The sequence below is a fragment of the Pholcus phalangioides genome, unplaced genomic scaffold, assembly GCF_987345545.1.
Source record: "Pholcus phalangioides strain wild (caught in Gottingen) unplaced genomic scaffold, Ppha-v1.0 ptg000024l_1, whole genome shotgun sequence".
In the NCBI taxonomy this organism is placed as follows: Eukaryota; Metazoa; Arthropoda; class Arachnida; order Araneae; family Pholcidae; genus Pholcus; species Pholcus phalangioides.
The window spans coordinates 23,490,869-23,516,981 of record NW_028301616.1 but is presented as its reverse complement, the minus strand read 5'-3'; the positions used below and the strand labels follow the sequence as shown (position 1 = coordinate 23,516,981).

At 38.7% G+C, this 26,113-nt stretch overlaps 1 protein-coding gene and 1 long non-coding RNA gene across 2 annotated transcripts; both read left to right on the top strand.

The window, feature by feature from the left end:
• Window positions 1–442: 442 nt before the first annotated feature.
• On the top strand, window positions 443–9,265 carry LOC149069022 (uncharacterized). Its single transcript, XM_089250853.1, has 3 exons — window positions 443–651; window positions 786–873; window positions 6,489–9,265. Exons 2-3 carry the CDS (start codon window positions 798–800, stop codon window positions 6,812–6,814), a joined length of 402 nt encoding a protein of 133 aa, XP_089106979.1. The 5' UTR covers window positions 443–651; window positions 786–797; the 3' UTR covers window positions 6,815–9,265.
• Window positions 9,266–14,952: 5,687 nt separating this feature from the next.
• LOC149069021 (uncharacterized) lies at window positions 14,953–22,653 on the top strand. Its single transcript, XR_016195146.1, has 3 exons — window positions 14,953–15,389; window positions 19,460–19,619; window positions 22,216–22,653. It is a non-coding gene; the product is annotated as an uncharacterized LOC149069021 (long non-coding RNA).
• Window positions 22,654–26,113: the final 3,460 nt, after the last annotated feature.

Genomic DNA, 26,113 nt, shown 5'->3' with positions numbered 1-26,113 from the left:
TTTTCTCTTGAGGCCCCCGGGCCTTGCCCGGGTAGGCCCATGCCTTAAGACGGCACTGATTCTGTGATAATGCATGAATATTGGATGCGATTTCTTCACAAAATATATAATATCGGGGCCAACTTAGCCCCGATTGTATATATTTTCGCACCGGGCCCCGCGTCTGATAAGGGCGGATGACATGGACTTATGCAATGTTGCCATTTCGATCATTCACTGGTGGAAAAGGGAAACCCGCTGTTGATTCTTCAATCACGCGAGATATCATTTTCCATGTTTTTATACTTAAACATGCATTTTAAACATAAACATACTTTTACATTTTTTTAAACATACTTTTTCACGATTTTCGAATCGGACCATTTACCGTTTTATGAGTCACAATGACCGTGACTCATCCGAACTCACGTTCGTCGTCATTTATAACACCAGTTGATAGACCAGACCGCCAAAATGTAAACGGAATTGTCCGTCGACGAATAAACATTTTTTTTTTTTCCATTTCCTGCCGAAAGCAGATTAGTTCACTTACTGGCGGCAGCAGCAGCAACTCTCCATTGGAAAAATCACAGATTGGTCATTGCGGTCTTGGTATCCAATTTCTTCTCTTTGCATGCTTGCTAAAAATACTTTACACACACACGCATATATGTGAGTATTTATAATTACTTCACCCCCCCCCCCAAAAAATTTCGCATAAAAAATTCTGAATTTTTTTTCTTTTTTTTTTAGTAATTATTAGTATTTACCAATTATAGTGAATGTTTCGTAAATTTTTTTTCTAGAACCGAATTGAAATGCGTACTTTGAAGGAATGCGTCGTATCCGTGTTCGTGCTTTTGGCGTTGTCGTTGCAGGATGTTAAAGCTGATGGTAAGTCATTTTTAATACGTTTCTCGGAAAACTTACACTTTCTTCAATTACTATTGTCGTAACAGCCAGGACCCCGACGTTAACTGCAGGGGCATAGTCGGAGATGGGGCAAGGTCATTATTGCTGGGGGACACAATGATGATGATGTCAATTCACATATATATATATACATTAGATCAGTCGACTCCACCTCCCGTATCTTCACCCATGTGCAGGGGGTGTTTCAAACAAAACTTGGGTTAGAGTTCTGATGTGGCCAGGGTCAAAGATGTTTGACTAGTGAGTGAATATATGTTGCTGAATCTTGGAAGTGGGGGGTCCTCCAAAATTGGTTCAAGGAAATTTTTGCCCCCCCCCCTCCCCCGACATTTCATCTCTGACATTTCGTCCTCGAAATTTCGCCCCTAGGATGTTTCGTCCCCTGTAATTTTTTCAACAAAAATTTCGCCACTGACATTTCACCCCCGAAAAATCGCTCCTGACATTTCGCCCCTGAAATTTCACTCCCTGCATTTCGCCTGCCCTGACCATATGAGAGACTGAATGACCATGTGAGTGATCGTATGAGTGATCAAGTTAGCTGGACATTTACCACTGACATTTCGCCTGCCCTTGCCGTATGAATGACCACATGAGTGATCAAGTTAGCTGGACATTTACCACTGACATTTCGCCTGTCCTTGCCGTATGAATGACCGCATGAGTGAATAAGTATGTGACAGTATGAGTGACCAAGTGAGTGACCAACCGAGTGATCAAGTAAGAGACAGAGTGAGTGACCAAGTGAGTTGGACATTCAGCCCCGGATATTTCATACCCGACATTTCGCCCCATGTATAAATATTGTGAGAAATGTCACTCACTTGGTCATTCATTCAACCATACATTCATTCACTCACACTCATATTCATACGGCCACTCTTGGTCATTCATACGGTCACTCATACAGTCAATCGCACACACTTGATCACTCATACAGTCAATCGCACACACTTGATCACTCATACAGTCAATCGCACACACTTGATCACTCATACAGTCAATCGCACACACTTGATCACTCATACAGTCAATCGCACACACTTGTTTACTCATACAGTCAATTGCACACACTTGGTCACTCATTCAGTCACTCACTGACGGTCTCATATGGTCACTCACTTAACCACTTGGTAACTCGCACAGTCAGTCACTCATATGATCAGGGCATGTGAAATGTCAGGTGCGAAATTTCCGGATCCCCCCAAAATCATGGGACAGTGGAAGAACCTTCGACTTGCCCATAAGGGTATAGGGCCCTGATAACAGTCAGCAGCTTCATGAAGAATTTATGAACGGGGCCCACGACGGGCTTCTACTCAAACTCACACAGCCCAAAATTATTGAAGAACTTTATTTTTTCTGAAAGGATTTTCTCCAATTATGAATTTTCATCGATTCCGTAATTATTTATCTCGTTAGTTCTGAACTTATTTCTGTCATGAATTCTGAAGTTATTCAGTTCAGTATTGGCGGAATCATTTATTTCTTAATTTTTATTAATTTTGGTAATTAATTCAGAAATCATTTCTTCATTTGATTCTGAATTTCCATTCACTCTGAGAAATCGTTTCTTCCTTTGATTCTGAATTTCCATTCATTCTGAGAAATCATTTCTTCCTTTAATTGTGAATTTCCATTCATTCTGAGAAATCATTTCTTCCTTTCATTCTGAATTTCCATTCATTCTGAGAAATCATTTCTTCCTTTCATTCTGAATTTCCATTCATTCTGAGAAATCATTTCTTCCTTTAATTGTGAATTTCCATTCATTCTGAGAAATCATTTCTTCCCTTAATTGTGAATTTCCATTCATTCTGAGAAATCATTTCTTCCTTTCATTCTGAATTTCCATTCATTCTGAGAAGTCATTTCTTCTTTTCATTCTGAATTTCCATTCATTCTGAGAAGTCATTTCTTCCTTTAATTGTGAATTTCCATTCATTCTGAGAAATCATTTCTTCCTTTAATTGTGAATTTCCATTCATTCTGAGAAATCATTTCTTCCTTTAATTGTGAATTTCCATTCATTCTGAGAAATCATTTCTTCCTTTCATTCCGAATTTCCATTCATTCTGAGAAATCATTTCTTCCTTTAATTGTGAATTTCCATTCATTCTGAGAAATCATTTCTTCCTTTGATTCTGAATTTCCATTCATTCTGAGAATCATTTATTCCTTTGATTCTGAATTTCCATTCACTCTGAGAAATCATTTCTTCCTTTGATTCTGAATTTCCATTCACTCTGAGAAATCATTTCTTCCTTCGATTCTGAATTTCCATTCATTCTGAGAATCATTTATTCCTTTGATTCTGAATTTCCATTCATTCTGAGAAATCATTTCTTCCTTTGATTCTGAATTTCCATTCACTCTGAGAAATTGTTTCTTCCTTTGATTCTGAATTTCCATTCACTCTGAGAAATCGTTTCTTCCTTTGATTCTGAATTTCCATTCATTCTGAGAAATCATTTCTTCCTTTAATTGTGAATTTCCATTCATTCCGAGAAATCATTTCTTCCTTTCATTCTGAATTTCCATTCATTCTGAGAAATCATTTCTTCCTTTCATTCTGAATTTCCATTCATTCTGAGAAATCATTTCTTATTATTTCTCAAGTCATTTCCTCATTCATTCCGAATTTTTTTCATTAATTCCGAAATTATTCATATATATTTCAGTATTTACTAAATTATTTCTTTACTTTGATGATAGCTGAAATTATTCCTCTCGGTAATTCTGAAATTATTTACCTCATTAGTTTAGAAGTAATTTCTTACTTTAATTCTCAATTTTTTTATGAAATATGATATCATCATTTCATTCCCCCAGATGTGAATTTTCATTGATTCTGAAATTACTTCACTCATTAATTCCGAAGTTGTTTAAGAAATTAATTCTTTCATTCAGTTTTTGACATTTTTTTCTGTCATTTATTCTGAAATTAATTCTTTCAATATTGAATATTTGTTTCTTTAGTTCTAAATTTTTATTGGTTTTTTTTGTAATTATTTCTTTCATTAATTCAGCTGAATAAACCAGAAATGATTCAAAATAACAACTAGTAATCACTCTCGGGAATTAATTGAGAAATCAAAATACAGTCGAATCCCGTTCTAACGAACTCCAAGAGACCGGAGAAATCACTTCGTTACAACGAAATTTCGGTATTAAAGAGTTCCAGGGTTTTAGCGTTGTTCCTATGTTCTTATCTGGGGAAATCAGAAAAGTTTTCGTTAAAACGAGATTTTCGCTGTATCGCTATTCGTTAAAACAGGATTCGACTGTATTCTACAGAAGTGTTTCTCAACTTTTTCGAATCCCAAGACCAGGGAAATGTCTGGAATTTCTCCGATTGAGACTATCATGAGTAGGCAGTCCTGGTTTTTTCTGTTTCCCCGGCTGTCCAGACTTTGTTTGCAAGAATGTCCCGGTTTTTCACGTATTTTCAACGAGTCAGCTTGACTTTTCGTTAAATCAACGATTAAAACTATCTTCCCAATTCAAAAATTAAATTACCATTATTACGACTACAAATAAGAATTTTTATTTGTACATATTTTTCGTGGTTTTTTTTTTAAATTCACTGCAGTTTAAAGTAGGGCTTCATTTTCCTCGATTGGCAATGACTTTTCTGTGATTTAAACATGAATTGGCGGTTTTGCTTACTTTTGGCAGCAATTGGCAATGCCCCGCATTTCGAAGCCCAATTTCACGTATTTTTCTCGAACAAATATGGTCAGCCTAGTCATGAGTAGTGTTAAACATACAACTCGAAATCCCTGAATTTTTGGTTGGATCGACTGTTTTATACAATTGTCCCATTTTATCAATGAGAAGCTCATTATAATTTGTTATCTTTCCTTAAGATTGTAAGTGAAGATAATTTTCATAACTTGTTTGATGGCATTCTGTTCGTTATTTGCGCATCTTTTCTTTGACTTGGGTATGTCAGCGCCACCTATCGGCTGTTTTTAAGGTTTTTTTTCCCTGTCAAAAAAAAATTCCCGTGACCTAACGATGCTATAACCCTGCAAATAGTTTTTTATTTCTGTTATTTCTCCGGTTTTTATGAATTTTTAAAGTTTCTACGCGGACTTTTTGCCCATCATGTATTACACGGAGAATTTTACACATCACATTTCTCATTTAAAATAGCGCATATCATTTTATGATGTTTACAAACAACATGTACCGTATTTGTTGACGTACAAAACCTCTTAAACCAAGTCGAGGGGTTCCCAATACCTCTTTTGCCCAGGACCTCATCAAGTCCAAGGTCGGGCCTTGGCCGCAAGTCAGTCAAGGATATGTAAATATTCCGCGGGTTAGGCAAGTGATCTGGGAATGTGCCACGGTGATCTGGGAGTATTCCTTAGTTCGCTTAAGTGATCTGTGGCCACGGGTTCCTTAAGTGATCTGTGTCCACGGGTTCCTTAAGTGATCTGGAAATGTACTTCTCACCCCTTTTACCCGAGGGGGCTGGGCCATGCTGGTGAGGAAGGGATGTACTGGAACGTTGACCCTACAGTCCGGACCGTTGACTCTTTCTCTCATTCGTTTCCTGACCCTTCCCCTCTAATGCTAATGGACGAATCTAATGATAGAACTGAATAGGTTCTAGGTCACGGGCCACATCACATGACTCAGAGGGCCACATTTGGCCAGCAAGATCCCCACCCCCGACTGACAGCTGTGATAGCTATGGGTTTTAATTTCACAATGTCCTTTTCATCAGCGTCCATTAATCATGTGAATTGAAGAGAGAGGGGTCAGGACACAAGTTGGAGAAATAATCATAGGGTCCGTTACTGTAGGGTCAGCGTTCCAGTGCAACCCTTCCTTCATTCTGGCTTTTCAGTGCACATTTTGAGCATCACTCAAGTGGTGGCCCATGGTATATTTAAAAATCACTTAATTGAACTTCAAGACAGCTTCAGTGTACTTAAGCTACCTGTGGTGCAGTTCCACGGGAATTGAGTGGCCCACGGCACACTTATAACTCACTAGTGACTCATGGCACTCTTCCAAAGCATTTAAGTGCCCCGCGCCACGTTTTCAAACCAATATTCAAACAAATGAAGTGACCCGCACTCTCGTAAAGGTTCAGCATGAGCACCCCTTAGGGAGTTCTTAACCTTTTTCAGCCGTTACCCAAAATCACTTACACGACCGACGCAACTTCGCGACCCATGGCTCAAATTTGGTTACGAAAATTAACGTTAACAAACATTACTTATAACAAAATATTTGGTTTCATATACGACCCATCTCGGAAGCCCCTGAGACCCAAGTTTGGGTCGCGACCCATATAGGTTAAGAATCCCTGCCTTAGTTGATGGCTTTCTCCGAGAAGGGCTAGCTCTCTCTGCTTTCAGGTGGTCCAAGGCGGAAAACCTCTAATTGGTGAGCATATTTTAATGGCAGGGACATCCCATTAGGCCGTCACCTGCTTTTTCATTCGATCATGCTTAATTAGTGTTGAATTAGAGGGGGGGGGGGCATCTGTAACATAAGAAATGTGCATGATATTTAATAAGCTAATCTATATCCTTTCGTATGTGTTGTCGTTACAGGTGATGCTGATCAATCCGGCGCGATCGTGGGAACAATCGTCTTCATAATATTCATCGCAGTCTGCGCCATATGCTGCTACAGGCGATGCTGCGCGCGTAACGTGGTGGTTTACGAAACACCTCCGGCAGCGGCAGCATCCGCAGCAGCTCAGAACGTCCAGCAGATTCAGATCATCGCGCCACCGGCTCAGCAGTTTGTCCCAATTCACCCCCAGCAACCCATCGTATCCCCCGTCGGAGGGCATGCACCGATGCCGACGATGGGTGGCCCGAATGCTCCCCAGTATAGTGCACCACCGCCGCCACCATCGTACTTTGAAAAGTAGACCTTTCTGTACGTGTAAGTATTGTACTGATACGCGAGAAAGAGTCGTAATGCTCTATTTGTGCTAGATTTTTTTATCTTGAACCTAATGATCAACATGGTAATGTTTCCGTCGTGCAAGTAAGTGTCAACATGAATTATACTCATCTTGTCATGAATTCTGCAAGGGAGAGGACCATAATCTATAAACTTGAGCTCAATTTAGAGCGACTTAAAGCAACAAGTCGAAAATGATTTTTGTAAATAACATTGCTTCTCCAATTCGGGCGTTACTCGCTTGTTTATCATGTCTTAATCCCCTCACATTATATATCTAGAGCAGAGGTTCTTAACCAATTGTATTCTGAAGACCCTTCGTGCCAATAAGACTAAGGTTAGGGATCTCGATTGCCAATAAAATGAAGGCTATGAACTTCCCACTTCCATTGCCAATAAGATGAGTGTCAGATGTTTCCCTTCCTCCCCTTCCTCCATTGCCAATAAGATGAGTGCCAAGAATCCCATTGCAAATAAGATGAGTGCCAAGAATCCCATTGCAAATAAGATGAGTGCCAAGAATCCCATTGCAAATAAGATGAGTGCCAAGAATCCCATTGCAAATAAGATGAGTGCCAAGAATCCCATTGCAAATAAGATGAGTGCCAAGAATCCCATTGCAAATAAGAAGAAAACCTGGAACCCCCGTTGACAATAAGACGAAAGCCGGGGGACCCCACGCCATTGACAATAAGACGAAAGCCGGGGGACCCCACGCCATTGACAATAAGACGAGCGCCAGGGACTCCCATTACCGAATAATATTCGGCTCGTAATAACGAAAGAACAATAAATTATTTTTTTTCTCCTTCAACCTCACGGACTTAATCTGAAATTTCTCCAAGGACCTCTGGTTAAGAACCACTGCTCTAGAGGAAAGACATGCTCCAGCCTTGACTTTACTATACAAAGCAATCATTATACAGGGCGATTATAATTAATAACTGACACTACTCAGTCTAATTATACTGACACTACTCCGACCTATGTAGCGCCCGTTGTGATGGACGCATTTCATTAAAACTTGGTATGTACGTTATTTGGACCATGGGAGAAAGATAACTGCAATGAAAACAAACGCCGCTTTTTCACTGACGGTCAAAAATTGAACTATATATTTTATTGAATCTTTTCTCTTCCGTGATCCATATATTACAGAGTCTCCTGTAAGTGTTAATGCGGCCTTTATCTCATCAACCGTTTGTCGTAGAGGCATAATTTTCAATTTAAAAAATGCCTAAAGGCGTTCGAAAATTACCCTGTACCAGTTTTAAGAGTGAAAATACAGTGTTTCACAAAATAAAAAAAATCAATTTTTATACGGTCCCTCTGTTCTCTAACTTCCAAATAAAGAGTTGTTGCCCTGTTTCTCTTAAGGCCAACCAAAAACCGGAAAAAAGTTGGAAAAGGATAGAATAAATGAGGAAAAGGAGCGTTGTCCCTTAGTTTTTGCTGCCCTTTCCCAACTTTTCTACCCACCGTCGCCACAGTGGTGGTCGGCTGAAGTTGGTTATCTGTGGTTCCCAACTTCGAGGCGCAAATGCGAGCCGATCTCCCCGTTAAAAAGTCTCGCCACAGAGAGCAACAGACCTACAAACCGTACAAATATTCAGTCACCACACATCGCTCACTTCACTTCTGAGATATAGATGGCAGCACTGAAAAATCATACACAACACTAGATACGCACTCAGACTGTTAGCTACACACAATTACACTTCCGGCACAACTCACTAGGTAGAAAATTGCCTATGGCGATAGACCTGAGTTGTGCTCGGTTAAAAAAAAAAAAAAAAAAAAAAAAAACACACACACACACACACACTTTTCTACGTCTTTTGAATTCAAAATATCTCGGCGAATATTGCACTTGGAAACATAGAATTTTTTCTGTTGGCATCAGGAGAGACAGGGCAACAACTTCCTAATTGGAAGTGAGAGCATAGGGGAACCGTATAAATTTTTATTTTTATTTTGCGACACGCTGTATTCTCGCTCTCAAAACGGGTGCAGGGTAACTTCCGAACACCTTTTGAGCATTTTTCAAATTGTAATCATACCTCTGTGACCGACAGTTGATGAGAATTAAGAGATAAAGGCCGCATTATCTGTTACAGGACAACTTGTATACCAAGTTTCGTCAAAATACCTCCATCAGAATGGGCGCTGCATACGTCTGACTAGTATCAGTTTATTTATAACCACCGTCTGTGTAATGTTTTGAATGTGCAACTTGACTGGAATATAAGACAAAGGCCTCTGTCAAAAGATGGCGTACTGAATCTCTATCTCTGGATGATACTGTATATTGAAATGTCTAAACGCTTTTATTGTTTTTTTTATGTGTGCCAATGAGCCGCTCGCAACTGATTCTTTTGTTTTTCGTTATAATGTCAAATAAAATTTTAATTGACAGCTTTTTTTTCTTTTCTTTTTTTAAACAGCTTCTAACTTGAAATGTTGTCTTAGGTTCTAATGTTTTTGAACGCGTGCCGTATGACTGTCAGACCAGACGCAACCTGGGCTCTGTCCCTATTGGTTGGCCCATGCTGGGAAAGAGTGTGTGCCGCATGACTGGCGTTCGATGAAATTGATGCAACTTCCAGGCTGTTGGGACATGGTTCGAGGAATTCACTTCTTGATGTTTCGATCACATTATGTGTCGGGTGTCTCCGGATGTTTAATAGCGCATAGGACTCTCTCGGTTGAGCTAGCTAGTACAACTCCTCTTGCACCTGATCACCCCCCCCCCCCCACGACTTGCTAAGAAACAACTCGTTGCCATTCAGGTTCCTAGAAAGGAGGGCGGACTCATCGACCCCCTTCTTTGGGTGAAAAAACTGGTTTTAACACTCCAAGTGGCGTCCAATCGTTGAAAAAAAAAAAAAAAAAAAAGAAGCAGAATTGGAAACAGCGAATGGCTAAAGCTCTATGAAATACCAAGCTGACTCAAAAAGTCAGTTTGGTATTTCAAGACCGTCATCTTTGAGTGAAAGTGCGACGTCAATACTATCGCTGTAATTATAGCTAGAGCCACTAGAATATACCTGTAAAGACGCCTTAGCTATAGCCACTGGTAACCCTGGTCGACTCCTCAGCTGTGATTAATGCACAGTGTAGATAGCTGTTCTCTACGCCATTTTTTTTCAATGATTAGACGTCATTTCAGAAAACCACCCTCGATGAGTCCACTAGTGCAGTGTTTCTCAACCGCCGGGCCGCGGCCCGGTACCGGGCTCTGACATCATTCATACCGGGTCGCCAGTGATTAGCCGTTTCCTTTTTTCTCATTCATTTTCTGTTGTTCGTGTGTTTGACTGGACTTTCAACTAACAAAAATGAATGAAACCGGGCCGCGGGCTCGCAAAGGTTGAGAACCACTGCGCTAGTGTGTGTAGTTGGCTTATGACTGTTCACTATCCTGCTTTCTTTTAGCGATTTCCAAGACAGTTTACGGAAATTTCACCTCCACCATTGTTGTGGTTCAATTTCACCTCAAGTTCACACTCAAGTTGTGAGCGAACAAGTGAGTGGGTTGGTAACCGTATGAGTGAGTGACAATATGTGATCATATGAGAGACCAAGTGAGTGTGGTCACATGCGGTCACTAACTTGATGACGAAAACGATCTTGTCGCTTGAATGACCACGCACTTGTCGCTCATGCGGTCACTCACTTAGTCGAGCTCTTGGTCACTTATACTGCCACTCACACGCGGCCATACACTTGATCATTCATATGGGTATTTCCTTCAACCATACAGTCACTCACATTTACTCATACGGTCACTCGCAATATCACTCATATAGTCATTCATTCACCAATATAGACACTCATTTATTCAGTCTCACCCGCTCATACGGTCAATCACCCACTTATATGGTCGTCGCCCACACAATCAGTCACTAATACGTCAGATCAGGTGATGGTCCGGGGAGGGGGGGGGGCTAAATGTACCGGGGACGAAATTTTCGGTTCCCTTCCAAGACATCACTGGGAACGACATGCCTTGTTTGTTGCTAATAATGCGACCGTTTCAGTGAATAGAAGAAGAGATTCGATAATAAATAGTTGAATTTTTGACCTCAGGTGTAAAAGTGGAGCTTTTTTATTCCAGATCTAGTGAGCGAGAAGAAACCAAAAGAGTGACCTAGTGAGCTAGAAACCAAAAGAGTGACCTAATGAGCGAGAAACCAAAAGAGTGACCTAATGAGCGAGGAACCAAAAGAGTGAGCGAGAAACAAAAAGAGTGACCTAGTGAGCGAGAAACAAAAAGAGTGACCTAGTGAGCGAGAAACAAAAAGAGTGATCTAGTGAGCGAGAAACAAAAAGTGTGACCTAGTGAGCGAGAAACCGAAAGAGTGACCTACTAAACTGAATATGTACCTCGTACACATTCCTCTGCGGAATTTCTAACGATTCGGTACGTGTCGGAACGTAACTATTGCGTGAGTGTATGTATATGCATGGCCCTAACACATGTATGTTGTTCGACATTTGCTTGTTTCATGTGCTTCATAGTGCTGCCATCTGCGTTCCATATTTTGAAGTAAAACTGGTAAATGCTTGAATTTTTCATGTTATGTCAGTATCGTGTTATAGGACTGCCTACTCTCAGCGGATGGATTTTTAAAAAAAAAAAAATGGGAGACCGGCTCGCATTCACGCCTCAAATTTGGAAAACAGCAAAAAAAGAAATTCAGCCGGCCTCCGCTGTGCCGCCAACGGGGTTCGAATCCTCACGATGAGAGTCCAGCACGATGCTCACACGACCGCACATCGGCAAAAAAGAGTGGCCTAGTGAGCGAAAAACCAAAAGAGTGACTTAGAGACATATTGTTTACGCGTGCAGGGAGGACCAAAGCTGGCTCCCAGGTTGGCAAATTTGAGGAATCCGAAGCCAAGAAAATTAGATTAAAATGGATAAAGAGCGGCAAAATTTAAAATGCCACTTTCGGTTAAACCATTAATTCTTCCGTCTCTGTATCAAGTTGCACATAGACTTGAAGAATGGATTCTAGCCGAACTGTGTGGGGATTGGGCGCCCTCTACTTGCAGCTCGCGCGGCAGGTTCTGCTCCAAATATAACCTAGATAGCTTAGTATCTAGGAGGAATTAAATAGGCCCTCGTAGCGTAAAATAGACAAGGTACGTCATCAATAGGACAGAAATAGAAGTCATGCATCTCTTTTATGAATTTCATCGCAAGCAACTGAGTGCATACACTTGTCTTTCTGGCTCGTAACCGATAAGATAACGGTTATCTTCGGTTTTTTATCAAACAATGTTATCTCATTTATACGTCTCTGTAGTTTCACTTTGAAGTTCTCAACACGTCGCTCTTGATGCGATCCCAAATGATGGTCGTGGGTCCACGCAACGTATTTTAACATTATATGGACTTAGACACCTTACCAACATTTGGGACCGCAACACTCTTGATGAAATTTCAATGTTCATCGAGAATAGGGCCATTATGCATGTAAAAAATTAACATTGAGAACTTTAAATTTCCTTCTCTTTCTGGAAAGAACTTTCTTTACAACACTAGAGTTCTTAACCAGGCGTCCGTGGAACCCTAGGAGGAATTTCCGGGGATCAGTGAGTTTGGATAGAAAAATAATTCACGAACCTCGATTTGTTTGCCAGGGTGCCGTGGATGAGGCTATAAAAGTTCATGCATATCATACTAAGCATTCAAGAGGGTAGGTCGGATGATCATTTCATAAAGAATTAGTTTGTTGTTGATCGACCGGGCTATATTTTGCTAAGCCCCCCTCCCCTCCTCTCCCCTTTGGCTTTCTGATAACCTCAGTCCAAAATATCTGTTACTATGCTTTCACGTTTGCAGCAAAATCAGTTCTAAGCATCAAAAACACATCTGCTTCTTCCCGAAATTGACTTTAATTGATCTTTGCCCCTAGAGGGTGAGTATCTTTTCTAAACTGATATGCCAAATATTTTGTAAAGGGGTCCATCCATTCATTTTATTGGTAGCTACATAGAGGGTTCGAAAAGCCTCTGCTTCACCCTCAAGTGAGTCTGGTTGATCACAGTCTAAGATTATTTATGGTGGAATATTGACTTTGATCATTATACCCTTATTGTTTTTATCCCACGACCTGTTTTTTATATAATTGATTTCTTTTGTTCATCATAATAAATATTACTTTTATTTCAAAATTTCATTTTTTTCAATTGATAGTATATGTTCTTGATATATTTTGATGTTAATCAGGACTAGGGTCACCATGTCTCATGGGAACAAATGCCAGAAATTTAAGACTGTGTAACGTGGGGGCATTGCAATTTGTCATTTAAATAATCGCTAGTTCATCCTTGAATTGTCCAAATATATGCTGACCGTCACAAGAAAAAGGGAAAAAGAAAAACTGCCAATATATCAGCAGGAAATGATTGGGTTTAAACTCAGTCCGAACAGAAAAATTACAATGGAGAAGTTTACAAAGCGAACTATAATGTATTCCATATAAAAAAAGAAAACCTGAAAATTTACACATTTGCGAAAAGTAAATAATCCTTTAAAGGCCCCGATATAATGTCAGAAGCAGCCAACGCAAGAAATAAAAATGGCAAATCCAATTATTTGCCTTTTTTTGTTATTACCTTCTTTTGAGATTTGTATTCGAATCCATAAAATAATGCAAATTATCGGTATTCCCGATAGAATGAAATTAATTCAAGTTTGAAAAAAAAAGACATTTGTATTTCTAAACAAAACTGGTCACTTGAATGATCTGGAAATGTGCCACGAGCCGCTTCAGTGCTCTGAAGCTGTGCCGTCGGTAACTTAAATGATCTGGGAATGTTTCGCGGGTCACTTTTGTGAGCTGGAAATGTATCACGAGCAGCGTGAGTACTCTGGAACTGTGCCCCAGGCCACTTAAATGATTTGAAAATATTCCGCGGGTCACTTCTGTGATTTGGAAATGTGTATGGGGCAGCTTGAGTGATGCGGAACTGAACCACGGTTAATTAAGTGATCTGAGATCTGGTAATCTGATGTGCCATTAAGTTTATTTTTCCAAAATTAGATTTAAATTCTCGGGCCACATCAGAAGACTCCGAGGGCCACATTTGGCCCGTGGACATGAGTTGAGCATGAATGAGATACGCCATTTTTTCTACGCATTTCAAGAGATACGCACGTCATTCTAATTTTTTTTTCATTATAATGATGCATTTATTCTGGTACGATAACTTTATAGGCATGTCTAGAGTTAAACGAGCATCCTACGCATTTGTAGGAATACATAAGCTTCCTATGCATTGACCGTATCCAGAAATTGCTTTCTAAGGGAAAATACGCCAACCGTCTGCGTGTTTCCAGGGGGGTGCGTAAAGCATGGAAGTTTGAAAATTACTGCATACAGGGTGTCCCTGAACTCATAGGCCAAACTTTAAGGGAAGACAAAATACAAAAAAAAAACATTTTTTGTATATAGCAATGTGGGGTCGGAAATGAAGTGTTCGGTTGAAAACTCATTGCGAAACTTCCAGTCACTGCTGTAACTGTTTGTGAAACATCTGTCGCCTTCGAAAAGGTACCCCAATCACACTTTTGCTACACGCTGCTGGGCCTGGATCTATGTTGGTTGTGGCACATTTGAGCACTTGCTGTAATTATTAATGTAAAAAAAAACTTTTTTTTTTCATTTCCTCGGCACATTTCGTGTTTTTCCAACAACATTTTTCATTTCCGACCCCACAGTGTTATACAAAAAAAAAGCTTCATGTGTATTTTACCTTCCCTTAAAGTTTGGCTCTTGGGTTCAGGGGCACTCTGCATTCAGTTAGTCAGCGAATTTGAGAGTGCTGATCGAATACCCCGACTCGCCCATGCGGAATTTAGTCACAGCCTTGAAGCGAACAAGTCTTCAACGCGTGAAATCCATTTCGCAACAATTGTGTAAACTAAAAAAAATATTCAACCCTATTAACGCACTAACAGTAGTATAGAGAAACCACACTATTATATACATGTGATCATTTTATATACGATTTCTTGTTTGTTTAATGATTTCCTTTCCTTCTCCGCTATCTTTTTCGCCTTGCATATGGGTTGTCTTATCTAGCTTCTACCAGACTTATTATATCCGCGACAATAATTATACAAAAAATAATTCCGCCGACATGTTTTCTTCGTCGCGCTGCAACGAAAAAAAGCCAATTCGATTTCGCCCGCAGCAACCAGCAGGCATATTTTAGTTTATAGAGAGACACAATAAAAAACGCGCGCACACGCGCGCACTGCAGCGGGTGTGTAAACAGCATGTAAACTTAAACAGCTGACATGAATAAAATAAGAAAAATATACCTCTCGGATCGTTCGCCAAACGACGACGACGATGATGATGATTATGTTAGTATTCGGCAATGGATGACTCGACACATTCCTCTCTCTGAGGCTTGATCAAAGATTAAAAAAAAAAAAAACTTAGCAAAAAAAACCATCATTAAAACGCTGTCATCTCTTCATTAAGATACATTTTAAAGACATAAAACTGGAGGAAAAAAAGGTACGTGATAAAATTTATTTCGGTATTAATTGCAGTGCGTACATAAGACTTTTTGTGTAACCACTAACAGCTGCTCATTCTGACGATCTACGCTTCGAATAGATTTTAAGAGAAAAATGGGAAATCAGTGCTTCTTTAGAAGTTTTTGTATGGAGTTTTCATCGTTCTTTCCACGCGAAACTGTGAATTAGAAAAAAATTTATTAAAATTTAGTTCATGATTTTTAGTCGCTCTTGTTACGCAACTCTGTGAATGCCAAAAACACAATATTTGCCTATATTGTCCAAACAAATATACATTGTCTTTATCAATATTTCATCAATTAAAAAGTTTAAAAATCACAATTAAATAAAAACGACATTTCCCTTATTCGTTTTGAGTAGTGATTACTGTACGGCAGCGGTTCTCAACCGGTGCTCCGCGGAGCCCTTGGGCTCCTTGTGCACTCGCCAGGGGCTATGCAGCCGCTTGTGGAAAATATAAAAAACAGTAAAATTAAAAAAAATAATTATAAATATTTTTAAATAGCAAAAATAAATCAGTAACTTTGATGAATAATTAAGAAATGGGCCTGCCGGGCCCCGACATAGAATTTTTTTTACTAAAAAGGGCTCCGCGAGTCAAAAAAGGTTGAGAACCGCTGCTGTACGGTATGTACTATAGAGCAGGGGTCTTCAACCTTTCAGAAACGGCTGTCCAAATTGAAACTGCCCACGAAGCCAGCGAGCCACCAACTCACGTAATTTACTAACATTTCAATCGAATGCCTCGATGGAGACCCCGAGTTTATTCAATCCAGAGAATCCTCATCCGAGATTATTCCTTTCATTAATTCTAGAATTAATCGTTTTTCAATGCTTTCAATCATTTTCTGAAAATGACCGGCGGGCCGCTACAAATAACTCCGAGGGTCAAGTGTGACCCACGGGCCATGCGTTGAAGACACCCTGCTATAAAGCAACGGGTCTCAATCTTTTTTAACTTGTCCTTTTTATTCTGTGATTTCTATGGCGGAGTCGTAGAAATTATAGACGAGTAGTTATAGGCTGGTAAATATGGCGTAATGTCCGTAGGTCTCTTTTTTTTTTCTTTTTTTTAATGTATCCATCAAATTTACCGATTTATTTTATTGTCCTAGAGCGGCCGCGGAGCACAGGGTGAGAACCTCTGCTAGGTGTAAAGTCATATCCTTATGAACCATTGGTGCTAGAAACATAATTTCGATTTAAAAAAAGTGTCTAAATAACGGGAACTGAATTTCTGCTCGTGAACTGTTAATGGTGCTGCATCCTGGGGTGAAATAAGTTTTTTTTTTTTCATAAACGAGTCTGATCTTTCCTAGACCGTCCATCCCTTTGGGAGAGAGCGTGAACCATCCCAAGATGGGTCTCTCTGGGCGGTCAACAGTCATGTCTGTCTAAATAACGTATTCATTTTAATGGAGGCACTTTCGAGGTGTGCCATTAAATTTGTGTAAATGGCTTAAAAATTCATAAAAAATCGAAAGAATTGGTATATTCGAATGCGGTTTGCGAACATTCTCTCCGAAGATGATTTTTTTTTTATTTTAACAGAAAATAAAACTATTCAAAATTTTGTCGATAGAGAGCGCTGCACGAAAGTGAACTACTGGAAATATGCAAATCAGAGTCCTATGAAATGCAAGGTGAACGAATAACAGCTCATTTCCGAATTTTCCTGTTACTGGCGCTTTTATAATGTTTTCATTCTAATGTTGATATTGGTGGATGAAGCACTATTGGTGAAGGGGCTACTAAGCTCAGCTACTAATCATTCTTGGTAAGTCTTTTGTGCAGCGTCCTCTTATATAAATAATATAAATAAGAACATAAATTTTAACTTACTTTTTTCTGTACCCAAAAAAATTCCTCTTCGTGAAAATAGATTTTTCGCAAACCGGCATTAAAAAACACTAATTTCTACATTTTTTTAATAAATTTTTAATCTATTCAATAATTTATAAGATACTTTGTATATATCATGATATAAAATTGAGTTTTTAAAACGGTACTTCTGTCCTCTAATTAAAAAGCTTCCTTTTCTTCGAAGCCCAACGTTTGATTAGCCTCATTACAGCCCATTGGAATGCCACGGTGCTGAAACAGGAGCCTCGTGAATTCAGACAGTTATTTATCGATCTTCGAATTGACATAGCACTAGTTTGTGAAACCTTTTTAAAACCATCTCGCATACCTCAAATATCTCCAATTATTCTTGCTTACGTGAAGACCGGCCATACGGAAGGGTTGGTGGAGTTGCTGTGTTGATCAGTATAAAGATATACGTTATCTTATTACCAAACTCTCTATCCCTCCTCAACGGATATGGAAGCTTTGGCAGTAAATATAATTGTCAATAGAGTCTATTATTTGTGCCATCTACAAGCCGCCAAACAATCGTGTTGACCTCAACCTTTTTTAACAACCCGGTATTAATTGCAGGCGATTGGAACTGCAAAAGCCCTACGTTCTCCATTCACACTGCGAGTCATCAAGTTTGAGTACTGGGCAAGCTCTGTACAGACAAAGCATTGTGCATTCACTCGTCAAGTGTACCGACCAGTTATTCAGCCAGTAGACGTTGTCACCCTGTTGTACTAGATTACGGAATATCAAGGAACTTCAGGCACAATATTGCATTTGAAACTACTTCTAAGCTTAATTCTTCGCATAATCCTATCATTTTTACAATAGGCGTAACAAAGTCAAAGGACACTCCGTACCAACTGGGAAATATATCGTGCATCCCTCGAATCGTGGAATTGCACGGATTTTTGTCCTTCCGCAGTGAAAAATGTTGCTACGAATTTGACCGACATAATCCACAATGCAGTACAAACTGCTACTAAGAAGATAAAAGCGAAAGAAAATAGATTCCGGTAACTCAAAAGAACAACGCGAGAAAATTAGATTAAAAACCATGTAAGAAAGCATTTGGCAACGATTTAGAAGACGAACAGATAAAAATGCTCTCTGTCTCAATCGACTGGAGAAAGAAATAAGGAAAGGAACAACAGGGTTTATAAATGAGCGATTTGCTAATTTCGTTGAGGAGGCCACTGCTTCTGAGGGTTCACTATGGAAGGCAGTTAAGCCGTGTAAAAAGCAATCCCCCCTGCAGTCAACAAAATTTTCAATGATCAGGGTCAGATGCTGTATGTAAACGATGAAATTGCAGAGACTCGCCGACAGTTATGAAAAATAGTGCATGCCTAATAGACTTCAACCTAGAAGTATTCCCGCCGCAAACTCCAGGAAAGTGATAGACTTTCTGAATAGGGTACGTGAGAAGTTGATGCTGCCGGACTGACTAATGTTGATGAGGTAAAGGGCAGTTAATTAGAAAATTAGGAAGTTTGTTGTCCTGTTTCTCCTGAGGCCAACAAAAGCAATTCCACGTTTCTAAACGCAATATTCGCAGAGATATCTAAATTTAAAATTAAGAAAAATGTGGGATCGTTTTTCCTTTATTATGCCACTCCCCAATTTTTCTCTATTTTTTGAATTTAAATATCTCAGCGAATGTTGTACTCAAAAATGTAGAATTTCTTTTGTTGGCCTCAGGAGAGATGTTGAGACAGAGAGGCGGGCCCATGGTGGAGGCCTCAGGAAAAATTTCTAAAGGGTGTTACGGAGTACAGGGTGTCCATATAAAAAGTTAATCTTTCATGATAATGACTATACAACCCCTTGAAATATGAATGGCGTATCTGAGGTCTACACGTCATGTGGATAATTTCTCTAACTGGGAAGTATGCCTCTATTTAGAATCAACGGTTCGCCAATAATTTACGGTTCGAGGAGTAAGGCCGGGATTACACTATAAAAGTTTTATACAAATTCTTTTATAGAACTTGATAAATGTAACCAATAAGCGTTTCGGTTAAATTCAAGCGAGTGTAACCAATAGGTTTATTGGTTTTTTTTTCTCTGCAAGTTTTGTAAAGGGACTTTTATCGAAGTTTTACAGTGTAAATCCCGGAGTTAGCTATGCACCCTGTATATAAGGAATATGGGAAAAATGATTGTAAATTATATTCTCCCCAACAGAACCAAATCATCTACTCTCCCAGTGGGAAGCTGGAAGGGAGCTCTCAGATCTTGAGATGGATTTTGATAACGACTATACTCTTCTCGGCTCTGCTAGCGCTGCTATATCTTGCCAACATATCAACGCCACCAGACGAGGTTTTCGAACAATCTATCAGAGGTGAGTCAGACTTCCATCTATTGCAGAATCGACGAAGGACATGGATATTCATGATGGTTAAAATATTTCGCCATGTTTATATGACCTTATTCTTGCGTACAAGGGGGACGATAACATGAAAATATGTACAATATTAGATATAGTTTATTTTCGTTCTGTCATCAAAATTTGATAGCATTTTCATCACCTTTTAGTCAATAGTAGCCGCAAAATAAGAATAAGATGATCAAATAAAATCAGTTTCCCCCCCCCCAAACTTATATTTGACCTTCCCGTAGGAAATTGTTTTCTGAATCTATTCTGGAGGTGCTCGAATCCGTGCTAGAAAATACGATGATTTTTCGAGCACCTACAGTTCCAACGCTACTGCTTACCACTGGAAGACTGCAAAATAATGCAAATATTCGGGATCTTGGGAAACATTTCGCAGCATGTAATGCCATCGATCTTTAAAAGATGGCACCAAATATGTCCACAAAAAATACAAGCAGAGAGTAAACGTTTTTTTTTTACTGACACAATGCTTACACAGCAGTGTTCACCGATACACATCAATTTTACTCCTCCAAATTTCGTTGAGGAGTGAAAATACTCCTTAAAATTTTGTAACTATTAATTGTTTTTAGTGGAGTTAATTTCTCACTGATAAAAAAAAATACTCTTGTTTTTACAAAAATATTCCTTGAAATTTTGAACAGGAGTGAAATTATCCTTCAAGGCTATATTTTTGAATAACATTAGTACACAGAATTTACTTCTTTTTTTTTTTTAATTTCTTGTGAAAATATAGGAATGATAAAATCTCGTTATAATTGCACTTATGACGAGAACATTGGTGAAAATAAGTTGTTTTGAAATATTGTATTATTTAAGTGATAGTAAAAAAGAGTAGTCACACACAGAAAAATAAAGATTTTTCTAGAAACTATTCCTGCAACAAACAGTGCAGTAAAAACTCTCAATAACGGACACCTACGGGTCCAAAAATTTTGTTCGCTAACGGAGTATGTCCGTAAATAGGTTGTGAGCTACAGCTTTTTCTCTGCAAACAGCAGGCAGGCCTTCAACATGATACTTACATAACATGAATATTCAAGCATTAACTATGTTCACTTCGTAATATGGAAGGATATTTATTTTTATGCCGCGTATCAGCGTAAATTTCATGCACCAAAATACCTCTTATTTTTGTGCAGAACACGAAACAAGCACAACTCTTATAACACACACACTTTAGTGGCCACACATGCACTCCAACAAACCTTCCGACACGTACCGATTAGAAAAAACCGATTTGTACGAGGTGCATGTTCGGTTAAGTAGTAGTAGTATTGAAATACATGGACTGAAGTTCGTTGATATGGATATCGCAAGTGTCCATTAACAAGAGGTGTCCGCTTGAAAACATAGTTCATTGTGAGAGGTTCCACTGTATATATACAACACCTTCTACAGCAGAAAGCCTCCGTACGAAGCTTTGACGTCACTGAATACAAATACAAAAACAACGCCACAACAGGCAAAATGCCCAACGAGGTGGCTGATAAAAAGATGCCCATAAAAATATGGATGATCATATATTTCAAAAATACAGCAACCCAATTAAAAATGCAATTAACACAAATTATAAACAATATATACACATGATAAAATATTATACAACGCCCACAAAGAATACTTATGGTTGTCTTATTCGAAGAATGGATAGCTTCTCGATTTACCCCAACATGTTTATCGTATTTCTTTTTAAACGTGTCAATTGTGTTACAATTTACTACCTCCGGGGGTAAGCTATTCCATTTATTAACAACCCTATTAGAGAAAAATTCCCTGCGACACCACAACCTTGCATTGTCCCTCACCAATCGATTGGCGGTGTACTAAAAGTTCATGGTCCATCCTATCCATCCCATTGAAAAGTTTGAACACTACGATCTCCTCGACACCTGCGTTCATCCAATGTAAAAATATTCAAAAAATGAAGACTCTCTTCATAACTCAAGCCCCGTGTGCCAACAAGGACACTCGTAGCTCTTCTCTGCACCCCTATATCTGTGCGACTGGCCCGAACAATTCATTAGCACATTCCCTGAGGACCCTGGGATAGATATCATCTGGTCCTGCTGCTTTGCTTGCACATACATTTCTTAGAAGATTTAGGACCTCCACGTCTTCTACTTGAATATCGTTGAGGGTTTTATTACCCCATGCAACACCCGTAGGTGAAGCATGAAGGCGTCCATTTCACCTGTAGCCATTGTATATAACAGTCCGACGTATGCGAAGTCTTTGCCCTTTTTTTTTTGCAGTATATCCAATGACTATAGGTGAAATTGGTGACTTCGATGACGTAACGAGCTTCGCCCGGAGGCTTTCTGCTATAGAAGGTGTTGATATAGATATCGTGAACGTTTTGTCTGAGCAGGAAATTCTAACTAATATTGATTATTATTGGCGTAACACAATCCTCTTTTTCTTTTATAACATTTTGGGGGATCATTATAAAGTTACCGTGAAATTATGAAATTAAAAATTATACTAAAATTAAATTCATAGTTAGCACATAATGAATTTTTGTTTTTATTTTTCATCGCAGAGCGAGAATTCGTGATAAGAAATGATTCCAGATCAAAGAACATAACAACGTGGAACCTTGAGAAAGTGCTGATAGCAAGCGAACATTACGGAGGTGCCGCCATAGCCGCCTTTGCCACGACCTGCATCGTCCTGGGAGTGTTTTTGCTGTTCTGCGCATGTTGCTGCTGTTCTTCAAGTTGAAATACGCGCGTATGACGTAGTGTTTGTTAAAAGTACTGGACATATCCCAACTGTCAAAGGATCGTGCACTAGACAATCCATGTAAAACATGTAATGGGAACTAGAAATTCATAATCGATTGGAGTTCCTATTATCATTTGCTGGAAATGGAGACCCGATATTTACCATTTACGAAAATTTTCATTGGAGGTTTAACATTTCATCAAGAAACAAAATGTCGAACGAGCAATAAAGTTTTATGAAAATTCACATGAAATATTTAGTCTATAGACTTTTTTCATTAAAAAATGACTGTGAGCAAGGTTTATATCCCTTAAAAAGAAACCAAAGAGATCCATCATAATTTCCATGCAAGTACCTACGTATAAAAAACACGTACAGGATGGTCATAAAATAACTGTCCTCATAAATGAACCTTATACCTCCTCCAAGGGAAGAACCATTTTCACATTTTTGGCTCCTTAGCCTTTGAATGAGAAAGGGGGGGGGGTGCTACGTTGCAACAGCATTTTTTTCCCTCCCACTAACAACTTTTCATCAATTTTAATTGTAACGAGGCGTTTTGGATCACGTGACATTTTGCTCCTTCGAAAAAGAAGACATACAAACCGTATCCAAGGTAACCAACATGGCAGTTTCCTCGGACGATCGTGGGGTGGGGGGGGGGGGGATCTAGATGAAAGAAATGTGTGTGGAAATGAATCGAGAGATTTCTGTTCTTCATGATGATCACCAGATATGATGATGATTATTATGACGTCACTGCGAAAAGCTTAACTGGTAGGCTAATCATATATCCTTGAGAAAAATACGGGAATTTTGGATCACAATTATGAAAAGTCGCCAACAATCGCCAAAAGCGATGCCAAAGTTAATCCAAACTACCAGTCAAGACCAATATCACTGAAAGTTTGCCAAATGGCTCGCGAAATGAAGCGCTTTTGCAAACGCAGTAATTTTAAATGCAATTCAAGGGGGAAAAGAAAAGTTGAACATGACAGATATGCAAGATTATTATTGGTATTTTAAGTCACGATTATCATGATATAATTAATAAACTTAGGAAATAATTTTAATAATCATTGATTTCTATATTCAGTAACAGAAGGCCAAAATTGCATGGTGTCTTCCGACAGCAAATCATTTGTCAGAATGAATGAGCATGATGGTCGATCGACCATCGCCGCTCACTGCTGGCAAGAGGGTCATAGATTCAAATTTCAGGAAGCGAAAGTTTTCCACAAACTGATTTAGACTTTTGCGAAGGCACATATATTCGGGGCTACAAAAATAGATTAGTAAACGACAATAAATCAACACCACCGATCGCAGTGTCATGGCTTAAGTTCATTACGAGCGGGAATTGTAAGAAAATTCGAATAGACCAATCAACTAACTCCATTTTGCGAGCAGCCAATCAGGGCGTTATAGAAGACGTACACGCAGGCGCTCAGCTTCATTTTGGTCACAACGTTTGACTTGGACAGACGCATATTTTTTTCTTTCCGCTGAGCCCAGCATGATAGTTTATCCTCTGAAGACGACGCCCATAGCGTGTCGAAATGCATAAGGAGTTTTCGTATTTTTCTTGTATTTGCCATTTTCGTTCATGATTTTTGTGAACAGTGAAACCTCGCTACAACGATACTTGTTATAATGGCAAATCCCTCCACAAAGATATTTGGAATTTTCTAGTCTAAAATGTTAAACTCCTCTCGATACAACAATATCCTTCAGTACGATAAATCATGAAATATTAATTTTTCGCATAAAAGAAACGATGTTGAAAGGAAAAATGCATCACAAAAATTCATACGTCTAACGTCAGAAAGTGTCATTGAAAGTCAAACATAGTTGAAAAACAAAATTAGCATGTTTCATGGCTTGACGTTCACGATGTTGGAAGAGAAAAAATCATATTAACGAATATTTCAGTACATCCGATTTTGTTGTAAAAGTGGGCCCAACTTTCTTAATTATTGTTGAAATGATAAATTGCAGTAGCCTACATATTTTTAAAAAAATTGTTCTTAAGGAAAAAAAAGAAAAAATATCATTCACCACACACACACACGGTACAACATAAAATCAGAAAGTATTATACAAAATTGACAATAGATGCCTCTAGTGAAACCGAAACTAATTTTGATTGGAACGCTCAATTATGGAAACCGAAACTTAAAACGAGCAATATTTTAATCGATATTTGACTGTATCAAATTTCATTCTAATTATAACCAATTGTAATAATTTTTAAATAGTAATTTATAATGTAAATTTTCTCCCAAAAAAAGAAGAAATACAAATATTAATAAAATATGCATCAATTCAGGAATTAGTGTTCTAAATCAATAGCAGATGACGCTAGTAAAAACTTTTTCTGGCATGGCGCATCAAGACATTAACGCATCGCTTTCGATTCTTAACCGAATTGCGCGTAATTTTCAGATTTCGTGTGTGATTATGGTTATTCAAATATTATCAAATGATATGTTTGAGAAATTTCAAAATCCTCCATCACATACAAAGACGAAAATCAGACTAAGGGCAATCGACCTGTAGCGGAAACACGTTAAAAATTCAAAGCTATCCATTTTAAGGGCAATCGAGCGAGCCCCAAGCTGACGGATATCTAACAAAAGGTACGGAGATTTAAGGCGACTGTATAAGGACTACCCTTTATAGTGGCTATACGGAGATTCACGTAATAATATTTTTTTCACACAACGATAATTTTAATTAGAATATTTAAAATGATAAATTTAATACTTTCATATTTATTAATGGTAATTAAATTTCATATTTTATTAATGGTAATTAAATTTCTTGATTATTTAATGTCTCGATAATAATTTAACATTTGAATAATAATTTTTAAATTCAAATAGATGATCTGAAATTATCGCGCAATGATAATTTTAATTAAAATATTTTTATTTGAGTAATCAAGTTCTGATTCACATTCACAATTCAAGTTCACAAATTCATAAAATTTGATACATTCCACCCGCCATTCACATATTTACGAATTCCATCCCTCTGAGCAGGAGTATACGCAGGATCAACCTTGAGGAGGGAGGAGGCACAAGAACCTTCTCCGAGAGAAATTTCTTGTTATCAACCTCAAAGAGCATTTAAATTAACAGAAACTAATTTAAATAACGCATAAGTGCTTTCTTTCGATATCTTAATTTTTTTTTCCGAAAATATTAAAAAAATAAATAAATTTTTGGTCGGCTTTTGGGGAAATAGGGGAGCCCTCCCCCGCACTTCTCTTTCTTTCAGTGTCCTTTTTTTCCGAGTGGGAATCCAGATCGCAATCCTTTTTCTTTCCTTCTTTTCCATCTTCGGTTGTTGTTTTTTTTATGATTCATCGTAATTTCTTTTTAACTGTTTTACAAGTTAAAAGCTGTTCATTCTCAATGCTGGTAGGCATAGCCCTCAAAACCTGCAACAGGACCCCTAGGCTGTAACCTTCTGTGTGGGCCTTTCTCTACAGTGAATTTATAACGGATAAAAAAAAATGACGAGAATCGTCTCGACTGGAGCCCTGTCACCCCGTCATTATGGAGGGCCATGCTGGCACGTAACCAAGTTTAGGCTCATTTGTACACAAAGTTCATATTAAGCTTCCCGACATTCCCGGAAGGTTGTCTCGGGGACCCAGAGGAGTGCGGGGTCATGTACGACCTATATAACCAATTATATAGGAGGCC

Coding starts and splice junctions, on each gene's coding strand:
- LOC149069022 (XM_089250853.1), top strand. CDS start 798: ATGCGTACTTTGAAGGAATGCGTCGTATCCGTGTTCGTGCTTTTGGCG. Junction 874..6,488: donor GCAGGATGTTAAAGCTGATG/GTAAGTCATTTT, acceptor TTGTCGTTACAG/GTGATGCTGATCAATCCGGC.